This window comes from Monopterus albus, unplaced genomic scaffold (assembly GCF_001952655.1).
Source record: "Monopterus albus unplaced genomic scaffold, M_albus_1.0 scaffold31.1, whole genome shotgun sequence".
Taxonomy (NCBI): domain Eukaryota; kingdom Metazoa; phylum Chordata; class Actinopteri; order Synbranchiformes; family Synbranchidae; genus Monopterus; species Monopterus albus.
The window spans coordinates 5,478,576-5,494,836 of record NW_018127911.1 but is presented as its reverse complement, the minus strand read 5'-3'; the positions used below and the strand labels follow the sequence as shown (position 1 = coordinate 5,494,836).

The following is a 16,261-nucleotide window of genomic DNA, read 5'->3' as shown; positions in this document are numbered from 1 at the left end:
TATGTGTGAAATGGTATTTTAATGGATTACACTTGAATCGACACCATGTGTGTTTTGTGATTAAACAAGTAACTCTTGAATTACTAGCCTCTGTGGAGTATTAACTTAATACTTCTAATCACCAATAATGTGGTCAAAATGTTCATGTCTGACTTGACATTTAATTCCTAATTAAAGTTAGGTTCAACACAATCTTCAACTTCTTTTCCAGGGGATGTTCTTCTGGCCACAGCATTCCTTTCGTACTCCGGCCCCTTCAATCAGGAGTTTCGTAACCTCTTACTGAGCGACTGGCAGCGGGAGTTAAAGCAGCGTTGCATCCCATTTGGCAACAACCTCAATTTGACAGAGCTACTCATTGATACACCCACTGTTGGTGAATGGAATCTACAGGTGAGCGATCTGTTTTGGTAACTACTGCCAAGCAAATCAACTGAAGAAACCTTTTAGTCTGGTTTCCGTACAGTATGTGAGATGTACTGTATTTTGTTGAACTAGTTTCTATGATAGATACTTAGGATTTACATGTTCTTTTTCCAACCCGCCTGAATAGTAGTTTTTGTGTTTATACTGTATTGATCTCACAGATGTAGTAAAAGAAATGACCTTTTCTCTAAACCATATATTTTAATTGCATGACTAAGTTATTTCAGTGTTTTTATTACAAGCTTCTTTGTTGGATAAATGTTTGTTGCTACTAATACTGGGTAGAGAAGTAGAATACTGAAATGAAACTAAAAACTGATGATTTATGCACATATAAACAAGCTGGTATTTACTTATCAGGGTTGAACCTCACCAGTCATTTGTCTTGTGTCTTATAGGGGCTCCCCAATGATGACCTCTCTATTCAGAATGGAATCATCGTCACCAAAGCTGCACGTTTCCCCCTGCTCATTGACCCGCAGACGCAGGGGAAAATGTGGGTCAAGAACAAAGAAGCTAAGAATGAGCTGCAGGTTTGGGATTTTTTTTTTTTTTGCCTCTTACCTTTAGCTTTAAAATATGTGACCTGTGTTTGCTGCTACATTCTGTAATGTATGATGAGAGCATAGCATAAATAAGCATTACACAAGAAATACAGTGAGATTCTGGCGGGTCAGTCAGCTATGCTGCATAATCATAGTTTTGCGATCTATTATGCAAAACCCATTGAAGTTAATTTCTCTATCTTCATATTTCTTCTGTCCTTGTTCTGTCATTATCTATTTAATAATGCAGAATTGCCAAAAATGAAAATTAAAACTGAATAATGGTTCATTAATAACATGGTGGACTCAGTGTACACCTACCTCATGTCGGTATTTCACTGTCACTACTCTTTATGGTTCTATTTCCATATTCCTTTGCTCATCTCCTCCTCCTCCTGTAATGGGAAATTTTGGTCACATTGGTTAAAATAATAATCCTAGATTCTTAGTTTCTGCAGTGCTTTGTTTGCTTACAAATGCTTTTCATTGTTCATTTTGCTGTTGTTCATCTTGAAACAGAACTACAAAATTCTGCAGGTGTATTAAGCCCAGCCAAGGCCACTGGCCCTGTTAGGGGTGGTCTCCGAGTCAAGTGAATGCATTCTGCAATCCTATTATGACTGCCCTGAAAATGCACTTCCCTGATCAGTGGATTGAAACTCCTTCCACAAGTGCCTTCTTTATAAAGTTTTCTAAAAGTGGCTTCTCTTAGGAAGTGAAGTTTTATTAGTTTGAATAGTCACAATGCCTAGAAAGAGGCTGGCCTTTGTAGCTAACCAGTGACTCTCCTTCATTAAACACAGTCAGATTCTCTTCCCTGTCCTGATTTATAAATGAATAATTTGCTCACCAGTCTGTTGGAAACTAATATGATTGCTGCTAAGGCCAGATGGTGAGGTGATTGCATTATAAAATCAACACATTTGCCGCTGTTATAGAGAACATTTGAGGTTTGCCCCTATAAAGCTATATGGTCAGTTGGACATTAATTCATTCAAGAGTCAGGGGTTTTTCCAGATCATTTAAATGCCATATATAAATTCATCTGTTAATTAGGGGTTCATCTTTCTGATCCCAGATAACATCACTGAACCATAAGTACTTCAAGAACCACCTGGAGGACAGTTTGTCTCTTGGGCGTCCCCTTTTGATTGAGGATATAGGGGAGGAGTTGGACCCTGCACTCGACAACATACTTGAGAAAAACTTCATCAAAACTGGCTCCACTCACAAGGTAACATGGCAGAAATAACCCTCCTGAGATCCTTGTGTACCAGACATTTTAATTTTTATTTATATATTTATTTACTTTTACCTCGGTTAGAGGAGCGTGAAATGGGCAGGTGTGGTTTGAGTGCTTGTGGGAGGCGTGATGAGACTTGGCTAGGTCTTTCCTGCTATGCCAGCTGTCACACCTGTACTGACGCATTTTATTAGCTCAGAAAGGGGAAAACAAGCCTGCTCACTGGCATCGCCCAACATGGGTAGTGCTGGCTGGAGGTGCAGAAGGTCTTTGGTCTCTTCAGCCATGCCAGCTGGAGCACCTGTCCCAAATCATGCTAACTGTCTTGGGACAGATTAAAGCAGATAAAAATGTGTTCAGTGAACAATGGTCACTCAGTGTGTTTCACTGTGTGATGAGTGACTGTGCAGATTTTTTTTTTTTTTTGTCTTTGACACTGAGACTTAAAAATATCAGACCTGTTACAGGCATTAAACCCAGTAATTACTTGGATTGAACAAGTTATTTCTGCAAACAATGTTGTTGATTGATTGGCAGTATTAGCATTTAAATTTTAATTTTAATTGGTGCGAGCAATTTAGCAGTGACGTACTATAGATATTCATGTAATGTAAACTCAGTATGCAGTCTACTTTATTCAAACAGCTGTATTGTATATTTTAGCAGATAAGTGTTACAGTGGATGAGAAGAATATTTTAGTATAAAAGAAAGGCAAATCAGCTCTTAAATATCCACATTAGTGAGGTTGTTTAGTTAAAATCTAAAAGACAAACATGATGTTCCTGCATTTAATATCTAACCACACTCAGACCTGTAAGTCTAATGAATGACTAAGTTAATAATGAGAGTGTGGCCCATTAAACAAATTACAGTATATTTTTATAGAGGGTTTCTCTGGCTTCAAAGTAAAACTCCAATATTGTTCTAATCTTTGGCTGATATATTTTGCTTTTGCTTTTTTCATTTGTGGCTAGACAGTGAAAAACAGATCACGCTCCGTCTCAGCATCCTAATCCTCTAATGTTCAGCTGGAGTTAGACCTACTTAATTTGGAAAATTGCAGAGCGTGGTTGGTACATGTATCATTTTTATCTTGTCTCCAATTTATTAGACAAAGTGACAGCCCTGAAGGAAGTTTTGGATGTGAATTTTGGGTATTACAGAAAAAAAGAGGATTGTGCATGAGAAAGGAGCACTTCAAATTGGTCAATCTGTCAATAAATTGGTTTGACCTTTTCAAAAAGTATTTTTATCAAACACAAATATGTTTTTTCTGTCTTGTTTGTAAAGATTTCAGCAATAATCCACAAAACACAGCTGAGAGATCAGCAGATATGTATTCTTTTTGTGAGCTTTTCTCATGCAGACAATCCTAGACCTAAATTATTGCACTTCACATTTAAAAAAAAACAATCTTTACATTTGTCATTGTGATCCTCACCTCTATCTCACATGTAGACAGACACACACGTGTATATACACAGAAAACACAATCATACAGATCGTAAAAGACTGCGAGAAGGAGGCGGAGTGAAAGTCTGCTTGCAGGCAGTTCCTTCTCTCATTATCGCCTCTCAACTTTTGGCTTGGGCTGATGCTGGTTATTCAGCAGCTGACAATGCAGCTGCCTCCCTCTGTCTCCTTCTGCATCAAATAAACGCATTATATGAACATACTGTACAACTGCAGGAAAACATGCATACACACCCTGTGGTGATTATAAGTAAGCATGTGTTACATACAGACAACACATTGAACCAGAAATCCCTTTGCTACCTAATGAGAGGCCCAATTAGAGGTGTCTGCATTCATGCCTCTCCCTCCCACCACTTTCCTGAAAAGCTTTCATTTCTATTAATATCCTGTTGTGAGGAGGAAGTAAAGGAGTCTGTGGACAACAGCTCCAGGGAGAAACTGGCACATGGATAATTAGAAGTTACACTGCCATGAGTAATTAAATGCTGATCAGGGCAAACACAAGCACACGCCTATGCACATGAATGCATTTTTGCAAACATGCACACATAGGAGATGCTTGTCAGATGTGGATCTGTTTAAAGGGCAGCTGTCATAACAAATGTTTGGTCATTTTTATTGTGTCCTTGTCTTATTACAGTGGTTTAGGAAAGATTTGTCTGAATAATAATAAAACAGGTAGTTCAAATAACCCACCTTCACAAGTTTCCTACTATACAGTGCTTTGATAGTTATCCATATATATACAGTAGTATACACTATTTTGAAATCTTTATTTTGGTGCTGTATTAATAATTGGATAATGAGGATGTGTTGTTCCTTCGCTCTTTCTTGCTTTTTAAGGTAAAGGTGGGTGACAAAGAAGTGGATGTGATGAAGGGCTTCAGGCTGTATCTGACCACCAAGTTACCTAACCCAGCCTATACTCCTGAAATCAGCGCTCGCACCTCCATCATCGACTTCACTGTCACTATGAGAGGATTGGAGGACCAGCTGCTGGGCAGAGTTATCCTCACAGAAAAACAGGTACCCACTCTGTATCTTGATTTAATGAATTCACGATGAATCCCAGGCAGCACGGTGGCGCAGTGGTTAGCACCGTTGCCTCACAGCGAGAAGGTTCTGGGTTTGGGCCCTACCCGGGACCTTTCTGTGTGGAGTTTGCATGTTCTCCCCGTGCTTGTGTGGGTTCTCTCCAGGTACTCTGGCTTCCTCCCACAGTCCAAAGACATGCAGCTTAGGTTGATTGGTGTCTCTAAATTGCCCATAGGAGTGTGTGTGTGGTTGTTCGTCTATGTGTTAGCCCTGCGATGGATTGGCGACCTGTCCAGGGTGTACCCCGCCTTCGCCCGATTGCAGGCTGGGATTGGCTCCACCTCCCCCCGTGACCCCGTTCAGGGACTAAGCGGTAGAAAATGGATGGATGGACGATGAATCCCAAAACTTAACCAAAGTGCATTTGTTGTCTAAACCTAACCACAGAGGCTGTGGAACCTCACCCATCGGTGCTGCAGTCCTGTGCTTTGTACCCCACCATCCACCCTAGCCACCTCCAGGTTAACCAGCTGCTGCTAATAAATGTTCTGTATTATGTAATTCATTAAAACATGTCTCTCAACATAATATAGCCACTTAGAGCATTTCTTACATATTAGTGTAGTTGGTAAAACTATTTAATACTATACAGTATAGAGGATAATGGATTTCCCATGATAAGCTGTGTAAGGTGAGCGCCACCTTCAGACATGCTGCGGTGCCATTGGTGAAGGTGTGTTATTACTGCGGTAACTTGTAACACTTTAAAGGGCTGCTACCATATTGTATATGCTACACACTTTCCCACTGAAGTAAATGGGAAAGTGTGTCCAAGCGTTTGACTGATTGCACAGTTATACTATTTTAATGTATATTGTACAAACTACTAATTAGTTTGTTTAAATTTCAGTATGTTTTCACAGAAAAGAATGTACCTCTCATTTACTGTAAATCGCTTATGTCCTTGAAAAGTCCTTGGAGACCATTTAAATGCAGACTCATAACACCTCTCCCTACTCTGTACCTCATTTTCCCTCTCTAGCAAGAATAAGAACTGTGTGACAATATATAACTGGGGGGTTATTATCACCCTTTTGAATTGAGAACATCACAATCATTGAAGCAGAAAGTGTGAAGAAACAATAACACACCCAGATACAGAGTACATTTGTACCAGTGACAAATATGCACACAAAGACATACGCTGTAAGTGTCAGGGGCTCTTTCATCCTGTCCAATGGAAAAGCGTCATAAATGGCACCCGGTGCAGAAGATTCATTGACTGTGACTGTGAAAAGACTGGTGCTACTGTAAGAAGGCCATTTTCTTTCCAGTAATGGTTAATCATGAAATGAAGGCTTTACGCCAGGTGGGGATATGGCTTGTTATCTGTGTACTAAATATGGATTTAATCATAATGGGAGCTAAAGCTACTGTATAGACTTTCAGCTGTGACATTTACATACTGTATGTCTTTGTGAGCTTTCAGAGTAATTCATTTGCAGTAGAATAAGTGCATTGATCCTTTGAGTCCCTCCAGTTTCACCGTCATTTATCCTGACCATAAAAAGCCATCACAGTGAAAATGCTTTGAGTTAAAATCCTACAAGCTGTTTTGTAGAGGCTTGCATTCCCCTTTGGTTTTACTGTGGGTGAGCGAGTGGGTTTGGTTCATGCTACCAGATGAGTACAGTCCCTTTAATTCATGGAGTGTCAGATTGACATTCAGGGCAGGGGCACTTATTACTGCTCTGGTCTTTGCCTTCTCAGTGCTGAAGCAAGATACAGCATTTTTCTGTTAAAGATTTTATTTCATTAAAACATGAAGGGAATTTAAAGTCAAGTTCATAAAAACAGTGATAAAAAAGCCAGACACTGTGGCTTTCAGGAAAGTATGCTTTTAATCTACAGTCACACACAATACACTTACTGTATGTAACTGATTTAAACTGCACATCAGTCAGACAGTAGAGGTACCTTTTTTTTTATCCTGTTAGAAGAAGCATTTAAAGGTTGACAGTGTCAGTCTGTCCACTGATGACTGACTGCCATAAAATATGATCTAGATAACAAATCCCACATTCTTTACTTTTATCTTGTCCAGTGTCACCTTACAGTATCTCATAATTTAGCAGCCATTTGATGATCGATCATTTTGATTTTAATAATCCTATGGCTAGTTTGTAACCGATATGTATTGCATGTGCCTGTGTGTATCTGTGTTTTATGATGCCAGGAACTGGAGAAGGAGAGGACAGATCTCTTGGAAGATGTGACGTCTAACAAGAGAAAGATGAAGGAACTAGAGGACAACCTCCTTTACCGACTGACCAGCACACAGGCAAGGAATTGGAATTGCAAAATATCTGAAGTGATGAACGACACTGTCTACAACTGAACTGGGGATTTTGGCACGAGATAATCAGTGTAGATAGAGTAGCAGTGTCAGAGACAACTTTATTTTTTTTCTGGCTTACTCATGCAAATGTTTCTCTTTACAGGGTTCACTTGTGGATGATGAGAGCCTGATCCTTGTCCTTGGCAACACCAAGCGCACAGCTGAAGAGGTCACTCAGAAACTACAGATTGCTGCTGAGACCGAGATCCAGATTAACACTGCCAGAGAAGAGTACCGACCTGGTAGGTCATGACAATTGGCCCAAAGACTAATTTTACACTTTTTTTGATAACTTGCTGTGGCTGGTTACAGTGTGCCTGTTCAGTGTCACCCATGGTTCACTCACACTAAATGATTCATTCTCAGTTTGTAATTCAGCTCATGCAGTAAAAGATACACACAGAAAGATCCCTTCAGAATAGATTTAGTCCATCGTCTGCATCAATAGGTGCTTGACATTTTAAAGTTAACAGACAGATACGATTATTTACTGTATACACTATAGATCAGTATTTCTATATGTAGAGATTATTTTGATTCGTGAATAGAGCCCATACATGGAGTCAATGGATACCTCTTCAGGAACTCTGTGGCAAATGGGTGGTTTAACAACCTCACATCTTTTGACATTGCTATGACAATGTTTGTATGTGTGTGTATTTTCAGTGGCCACCAGGGGCAGTATCTTGTACTTCCTGATCACAGAAATGAGTATGGTGAATGTCATGTATCAGACCTCTCTGAGACAGTTCCTGGGACTTTTTCACCTGTCCCTGGCTCGGTGAGAACACTCATTTTTGCTGCTCTCTGTATCTGGCTGGTTTCTTTTCAGATTGTGGAGTAAACCCAAGAACAATGTTTCTTTCGTATTTATTTTTTTGTTGTCACTGAAGTTTGCAAGTCTTTTTTTTTTCCATGTCAAAACTCGCAGTTGGAGTACTTGGTGCACTTTCTTGGTGACTGAATCTGATTAGAATGTCTGTGCTGATGTATAAGCATGATTTCCAAAAACTGCAAAAATGATATTAAATTTACTTCAGATAATACTGTGTAATTCAAGTGTATGAAAGACAGATGGTCCCAGTCTGTGGCATAAAACTTACCTCATTATCTGTCCGTTATCTTTCAGCTTGTTCCACATTTCCTCACAGTAACTGTAGCAGAAAATAGAATTGCCATATGTTGTCAGAAATGCTACAGTTATACATGGATCACAGTTGAAGAACACGATAAATTGGTGAATACAAAAGGGCAAGTCAAACTGCAACAGTACTGTCAAGATGTCAACAGATATTCTTATTTTTATTCTGTTTACTCTGACATCTTTGTAGCAAAAAGCAACCTTGTGCAGTTTGCTTCCCAGTTTAGAAAAGAAAGCTACCTTTTTCATAAGTTTTACATAATTCACTGCTAGGAAGTGTCACAGACATCCTGAAGCTCACAGTCTATGTACAGTTTATGCACCAGTCTGAACATGCTGTAATCTGATAAGCTACAAATTGGATCAAACTTTCTAATTGGTATCTGCTGTGAAATTCTATTTGAACAGGTCCTCCAAAAGCCCTATTACCAGCAAACGCATCACCAACATTATAGAGTTCATGACCTTTGAGGTATACAAGTACGCAGTGCGTGGCCTGTATGAGGAGCACAAGTTCCTCTTCACTTTGCTGTTGACGCTGAAGATTGACATGCAGAGCAGCAGGGTCAAACACCAGGAGTTTCTAACACTCATTAAAGGTAAGAGGCAAATGGAGGCAATATGCAGGTTTTCTTTGTTAAAATATTATTTTGTTTAGTCATGAAGGTATGTGAAAAGCTTCAATATTTGAGACATGAGCTGGCTTCTCAGATCACATAGTTATGAACTATGTGACCTGTAAGTCAAACCTGCGAAACACCACCTAGATGTGTGGGAAGGATAATATGAGTTTATTAGCATGTGTCATTGCAAAGAAAATGTTCGTGGCTTTTGACTTTTGAAGAATTATTTTGACCGCGTCAGTACAACAATGATATAATAAACTAAAACCAACCATTATGTTCAAGTGATGGATTACTCTAAACGTGCAGTGGTGTAAAATGGGGAGTTTGTAAACATCTACAGTACACCGAGCCATGAAGAACTGTCCGAATTGTAGGAAGCTACTAAGTGCTCCACAGATAAATCAATAAATCGCGGACTTACACTTCAGGCTTAAGTACGTCTATTTATTGTAGATTCAAGTTGCTATAGTCAATAGTAGTATTTGAAAAAGTAAAAGTTCCCAGGAAGAAAGAGTTTCTTTGTCTCTCTAAACCATTTTTTCTTTCACCAGTCTGTTATGATTCATTTTCTGAGACTGGTTTGTTGTGTTAGTACCTAGAATATATATTGGATATGATTTGACCTTACATTCAAAGATACAGTAAGTGTGTTTATTGACGCAGCAGATACCTGTTTCCGCTGAGACGGCATTCAAATCTCAACAAAAGACACTACATGTGTGGTTCTGTCTGTCTGGTCTGGTCTTGGATAGTGTGTGTATATATATATTACTCATCTCCAGGTTTGCAAACGTTTCAGAAATATTGATAGTGCAGCACTTGACTCAATCAGAAATATGAAGAGCTCTTCAAAGCAGGGATAAAAGCCAGCTATGGAGGTCTGCTACACACATTTTGTAAATATTTTTGAAGGTTGTGTTTGCATTTATTTGAAGCATTTATCGTTCTTCATTTTTGTTCTTATTATTTTTGCAAGAAAATTGTATTATACAGATTAAAATAGTTTTTTTAATACTGTGTGTGTGCATCATCCAGGGGGTGCATCACTGAACCTAAAAGCTTGCCCTCAGAAACCAGCTAAATGGATCCTTGACATGACCTGGCTCAACCTTGTAGAGCTCAGCAAACTGTGGCAGTTCTCTGATATACTGAATCAGGTGAGTTTTGTTCCTCACGGGGGCTTTACACTGACTTGCATTGATTTCCTGGAGACTTGCATTAACCATAAACTCTACTTGCTTAACTAAATGCCTGCGCCCAACCTTTATTCTAACACCTAACCTAAACCTAATTCCAGTTTAACCCTAAACCTACGTTTTAGCCCTTAAACAGCCCTTTGAAGGTAGGACTAGCCAAATTATCTTCTCAACAGTGACAACTAAAATTTGTCCACACAACCACAGAAAGACAAACACACAGTTTCAGCACTGGTTTCTAGTTGCTTATTAAATATTTTTCACAATTATCATTTCCTCTATCACTGTAAGCATGTCAATATTCATTTCATCTCTCTTGTATAAATATCCACACACACACGTGCACACACTCATAATGTATTTGTGCGTGGGTGATACTCACACACAAATATGCTCATCTTCATGGGGTAACTGAGAGTGTGGTGTTTCCCACTGAGGCAAAAGCTTAGTGCTCTGTGAAATGAGCTTAGTGTGAAGAAACTTCCAATCCATTACTTTTGGCTGAGAATGTGTCCATATACAGACCAGCATGAGTGTGTGTGAGAGTGTGCATGCGTGTGTGTGCATGCACTTGTATTTCTTCACATACACGAATTCACGTGTGTTTTTGTATGTATGATTAGCAGTTCTTTGTTTAATGAAGTCAGTCTACCAAGAACAAGCAGAGGACAAGTCAGTCTCCCCAGAGAGACAGAGCCAAAACAATCTGAGCCACTGTCTGACTCAGCCCAGGCTCTGTACTACACAAATGACGCAGTAACTCATTTCACACCAAAAACACACAACCAGCATAATAAAGCAACCATTTTAGCCTTGTGGTAATATGTACACTGAAATCCCAGGCTAGCTGATAAATTCAAGTCTCGGAGGTGAATGTGTAACCCTTCATCAGCAACTGCTGTTAATGTCTTCTTCAGAAAAGCACCGAACCCCTGAAAAATCCCCTTTTAAGTACTGTACAGCTGCTCAGTGGCTAACCGTGAAAGTTGCATAGCTCTGTTCTGTTCAACTATATGAATGAGAAACGGGTAATAATCAGCCCTCGGAAACGCTGTGCAGGTACAGAAAGGTGCACGAAGCCACATGTTCATCATGGTCCTCAAGCAAATAAGGGCAATTTGGACAATTGTGGAGTGAAACTAGGAGTGTGCACACTGAATACATTTCAGTGTTTAATGATAATAAGTGTTTAACAGAGGCATGGGGTACATTTTTTATTAAATATTTTTCTCATTTTTATGTGTTCCTGTGCCTGCACTTTTTCCATTGTTTTTCAGATTAGGCACAATGAGAAGCAGTGGAAGGCATGGTTTGATAAGGAGGCCCCAGAAGAGGAGGTGCTTCCGAACTCCTACGACCAGGCTCTTGACTGTTTTAGACGCCTGCTCCTCATACGTTGCTGGTGTCCCGACAGGACCATCGCACAGGTTAGAAAGACATGTTTGCGTTACAAACATGCGTTACAATGTCTAGATGTAAGGATCTGGTCGTTTAAAACTACATTTTTGTCATCATCTCAATTCATTTGTTTCTACTTTCATAATGAGCAGTACGGGCAGCATAAACCCAATTCCCTCAGTTGCTTGCTTGCTTCATAAGGCTTTTGCAACAGTATGATGTAGGCTTAGTGTAACATAGTAGCTCAGTTCAAATCAGGTCAAAGAAATACATCAACAGCATGTTCCTAATTACATGATGGGTTTGGGTGTTTTTTTGCTTCAAAAATACAGTTATGTTAATATTGAGACGCGTTCCAGGAAAAAAAAAATCTAAAAATCTGTTAATCTAAAGTAATATCTCCCTTGGGCAGCTCTTTCCTTGAATGGAAAACTGGTATTCATTTGGTTAAAAAGCTCTCTTTCTCTGCAGCGTACTGAGCCTGAATATCTACATAGGCTAATGGACATTAACATTTTACTGATGTAGTATTTTGGTCCACTGACACTGGAGTGGAATTTATTTTGCTGCACACAAAAACAGTCCTTGTCTGACCTCCTGAAGGCTCATTTACTGTTGACTCAAATAGGTCAGCCAGTAAAAAGATCCGCTCTGTCCCTAGCCTTACCGAAAGTAAATGTATTTAATTCAATATTTATTTATTATCTGGGCCACAGTCCTAAACTAGCCTTTCCCCATGGTGTTTCAGTGTGTGCATTATGAAGCAGTAAACAAGCATACTGTACATTGCTTCATGTCCTTCCCTTTCTCCTCCAGGCCCGTAAATACATAATGGACACAATGGGGGAGAGGTACATTGAAGGGATGATTCTTGACTTGGAGAAGATGTGGGAGGAATCAGACCCACGAACACCTCTCATCTGCTTCCTGTCAATGGGTTCCGATCCAACCGACTCCATAATTGCACTGGGGAAAAGGCTGAAAATTGAGACCCGATATGTCTCCATGGGACAAGGGCAAGAGGTCCACGCCCGCAAACTTCTGCAGCAGACCATGGCTAATGTGAGTCAATGGTGTGATCCCTTACAATTAGACCAACATTTTCAGTTAGCCACTCACAAATCGTGACTACATAATCACTTTGTACTCTTCGATGTGGATGATAAAGTTTACCATCATTAATTGTCCTCAGGGTGGCTGGGCATTACTCCAGAATTGCCACCTGGGTCTCGACTTTATGGATGAGCTAATGGACACAGTGACAGAGACTGAATTTGTACACAACAGCTTCCGCCTTTGGATGGCCACAGAGGTCCACAGACACTTCCCCATCACCCTCCTGCAGATGTCTATCAAGTTCACCAATGAACCACCACAAGGCCTAAAGGCAGGGCTTAAGAGGACCTATGGAGGTGGGACATAATTACTGAACAGGTTCAGTGGTGAGACTGTACTCAGAATAGAGATGTACACATCCTGTCATCAGTCAATACAAGGTTCCAGCCTCAGATACACTGAAGTAAAATGCCAGCAGATTGATCTATAGTTTATCATTACAAGGAGACCAGAGGGAGTCTCTTTGTGTACACAAGATAGAAGTGGTAAGGCACAGGATTTTTTTTAGTCACTTTTACATACACACAGACCTTCATTCAGTCATATAATCAATTTTAAAAAAGGGTTTGTATGTATCCTAGGAGAAAGTCAGTTGGAGAAAAGATAAACAACTGTTTGCTGCTTAAGTCACTGTATTAGTGTCAGAAGCCTATAAGGTCCCTGAAATGTTAAACAAGTTGAAGTTGTGTTTTTATTTAAACCTTAAAGCGGTAAAAAGATATAAACTGGCCGTCTTTGCTAGAATCATATCAAAAAGGGATAAATGTGCTTCCTGAAGGGCAGTACATGGTTATCTTCAGCTCTTGAAACCTTGCTGCAATTAAAAATAAATAGCATTTCTTTTTCAGATTGGGAGAAATCACACTTGTTGTGGGCAGTACATTCAGGATAATAAACTTGTGAGGCTGAGCTGATTTTCCCCATATTCCTTCAAAGCATATGATATTGGGCTGAAAGGAGAAACCTAACCTCACACAAAGCACTGCTAGTTAGCTGTATACAGCAGCGATATTGAAGATTATCCACTCACCCCAACCGGTCGAGGCAGAAGGCCGCCCACCAAGAGACGGGGTCTGTCGGAGGTTTCTTCCGTTAAAGGGGAGTTTTTCCTCCCCACTGTCGCCAAGTGCAGTGTTCAAGGGGGATTTGTTGGGTTTTCCCTATGTAATAATAGTGATAACAGTAAGGTCTAGACCTTACTTTGTAAAGTGTCCTGAGATGACTTTTGTTGTGATTTGGCGCTATACAAATAAAATTTGATTTGATTTGATCTGAAGATTTTAGAATTTCAATTTCTAAAATCATTTCACCATAGTGTTGTCCTCCTGAGCCTAGCATGATTTCCCAAATATCATCAGTGTTCATTACAGGTGTCTCAGATGTTGCCTGTCCAATTTTCCAAAAGAGAATTGCCTAATTGTATTAAGTTAAAAGTGATTTAGTAGAAATTATTTAAAATATTTGATAAAACTGATTATCCTAGCAAATATATGTAGCATTTGTTCACTCAGACCTGTCACCAGTTTAAAGCTGTTTTTTTAATTTTTTATTTATTTATTGTATTCCATCTTTGAAAACAGCATCCGTACTGGTATTTGTTCCTAATCATTATATGGTTTCCAAGTCTGCAATAGTAGAATATAACATATATTAACATAGCCTGGAAGGCTTGAATTGTGTCTCACGTAGGTTTTACTCTTACCCTCTACCTGAAGAGCTGCTCATGTGTTTATTGATGTATCCCTCACTAGGTATAAACCAGGACCTGCTGGATATCAGTAACATGGTGCAATGGAAGCCAATGCTGTATGGAGTTGCATTTCTCCACAGCACAGTACAGGAGAGGAGAAAGTATGGGCCTCTGGGATGGAACATCCCCTATGAATTCAACCAGGCAGACTTCAATGCCACTGTCCAGTTTGTTCAGAACCACCTCGATGACACTGACATTAAGAAGGTCAGAGAAGTGACCCTTCTCAGCTACTTATGCTTGTCAGTGCGAATGGGTGAATGGGTGAGTAGTGTGAAAGCGCTTTGAGTGTACTGTAAAGCATAGAAAAGTGCTTTACAAGTTTAAGGCCATTTACCAAGTCCAGAATCCAGTTACAGGTGGGAGTCGGGACACCAAGGTCTGTCAGCTTCTCAATCAGCCTGCCCAGGCAAATGGTACTGAATCCCAGAAGAGCATCCTAGCCTACTTTTATAAAAATGAGAATTCATCAAATGAGTTCTGTACTCACATACGAATTCATTATGTATTTGGCAACATTTTTATGTGAACTTGTAATGTAATTAAATTGGTTTCTAATGTAACTACCATAATCACTTCTTACCTCGCCAGGGTGTATCATGGAACACAGTGCGATACATGATCGGAGAGATTCAATATGGTGGCCGTGTGACTGATGACTATGACAAGCGCCTCCTCAACACTTTTGCAAAGGTGTGGTTCAGTGAGGACATGTTTGGACCTGCCTTCAGCTTCTACAAAGGCTATAGCATCCCCAAATGCTCTACTGTTGACCAGTATCTGACATATATTCAGGTGAGCTCCTGCCTGTAGATGAAGGTTAACTTTTATCTGGCATCTGCAAACAATATGGGGTGGCTGTGGCTCATGAGGTAGGGCAGTCGTCTCCTGACCAGCAAGTTGGTGGTTCGACTCCCGGTCTCCCCGCATGCCTAAGTGTCCCTGAGCAAGACACTGAACCCCGAATTGCTCCCGGTGGCTTGACTAGCGCCGGTGCATGGCAGCCTGTCGTCATTGTTGTGTGTGAATGGGTGAATGGTGTATGATCTTCTGTAAAGCGCTTTGGCCAGTGTAACACACTGTGAGAAAGCGCTGTATAAAATACAGTCCATTTACCAATACAATATAAAAAGGTTTAAAGGCACCTGGATGAACTGTTATGTGGCCACAAAAATGTCACTCTAATGAGGCCTGCTGCTGTCTTGAGAATTCTATCTGTTTGAACTTCACTGCCCTGGTTTTCTACATTTTCTGTTCCTGTTGAGTAATGTTGTCTTTTGTTTCAATATTTATTGTGTTGTCAACTTTCAGTGACATGAGGTTTCTGCAGGGCACACTGTGCTTTTGTCACATCCAAATACAGACTGCCATGTGTGATTAGCATACTTATTGTACCACAGCTTATGTATTTGCTTGTGTGTGTGTGTGTGTGTGTGTGTGTGTGTGTGGGTGTGTGTGTGTGTGTCTGGGGGCAGATCCTTTGCTAGTTTCATTGTGATAGATGCTCGGGGCTGCCAGGCTCAGCAAGTTATTCATCTGGACTGCCTGTCAAATAGAGAATGGCAAACATAGCCTTGGAGAACACACACATACAGTATATAAACATGTTAGTACAGCTAATTTTGTGAGGACACTCAGTGACATAATGCATTCTTTAGTTCCTCAGCCTAACTTTAACTTGCACACCTTCAATGCCTGACCACCCTGTACCCTAACCTAATTCTAACGGGAACCCTAAAACCTACAAACTGAGCTTTGAATGTGGGAGAAACTGAGGACTGGCCAAAATGTCCTCCATGGTACTGAATAAAACTAACCACTATTTGCCCCAAGCTAAACCTAGCCTTCACCCAGTCTGCAATTTAAAATGCAATTATTTACATAGTGGAGACCCAGGTGCTGCACCCCCC

General features: G+C 40.1%; 1 protein-coding gene across 1 annotated transcript in view; it reads left to right on the top strand.

Annotated features, from left to right (window-relative positions):
- dnah5 (dynein, axonemal, heavy chain 5) overlaps nucleotides 1–16,261 on the top strand; it is a 96,386-nt gene that overhangs the window by 70,407 nt on the left and 9,718 nt on the right. The window contains 14 exon segments of the mRNA XM_020596903.1: nucleotides 212–393; nucleotides 825–959; nucleotides 2,050–2,205; nucleotides 4,535–4,717; nucleotides 6,963–7,067; nucleotides 7,228–7,366; nucleotides 7,791–7,905; nucleotides 8,674–8,864; nucleotides 9,927–10,048; nucleotides 11,365–11,514; nucleotides 12,302–12,547; nucleotides 12,678–12,897; nucleotides 14,353–14,558; nucleotides 14,943–15,146. Of these exon segments, the coding sequence (XP_020452559.1) occupies nucleotides 212–393; nucleotides 825–959; nucleotides 2,050–2,205; nucleotides 4,535–4,717; nucleotides 6,963–7,067; nucleotides 7,228–7,366; nucleotides 7,791–7,905; nucleotides 8,674–8,864; nucleotides 9,927–10,048; nucleotides 11,365–11,514; nucleotides 12,302–12,547; nucleotides 12,678–12,897; nucleotides 14,353–14,558; nucleotides 14,943–15,146 (2,354 nt within the window).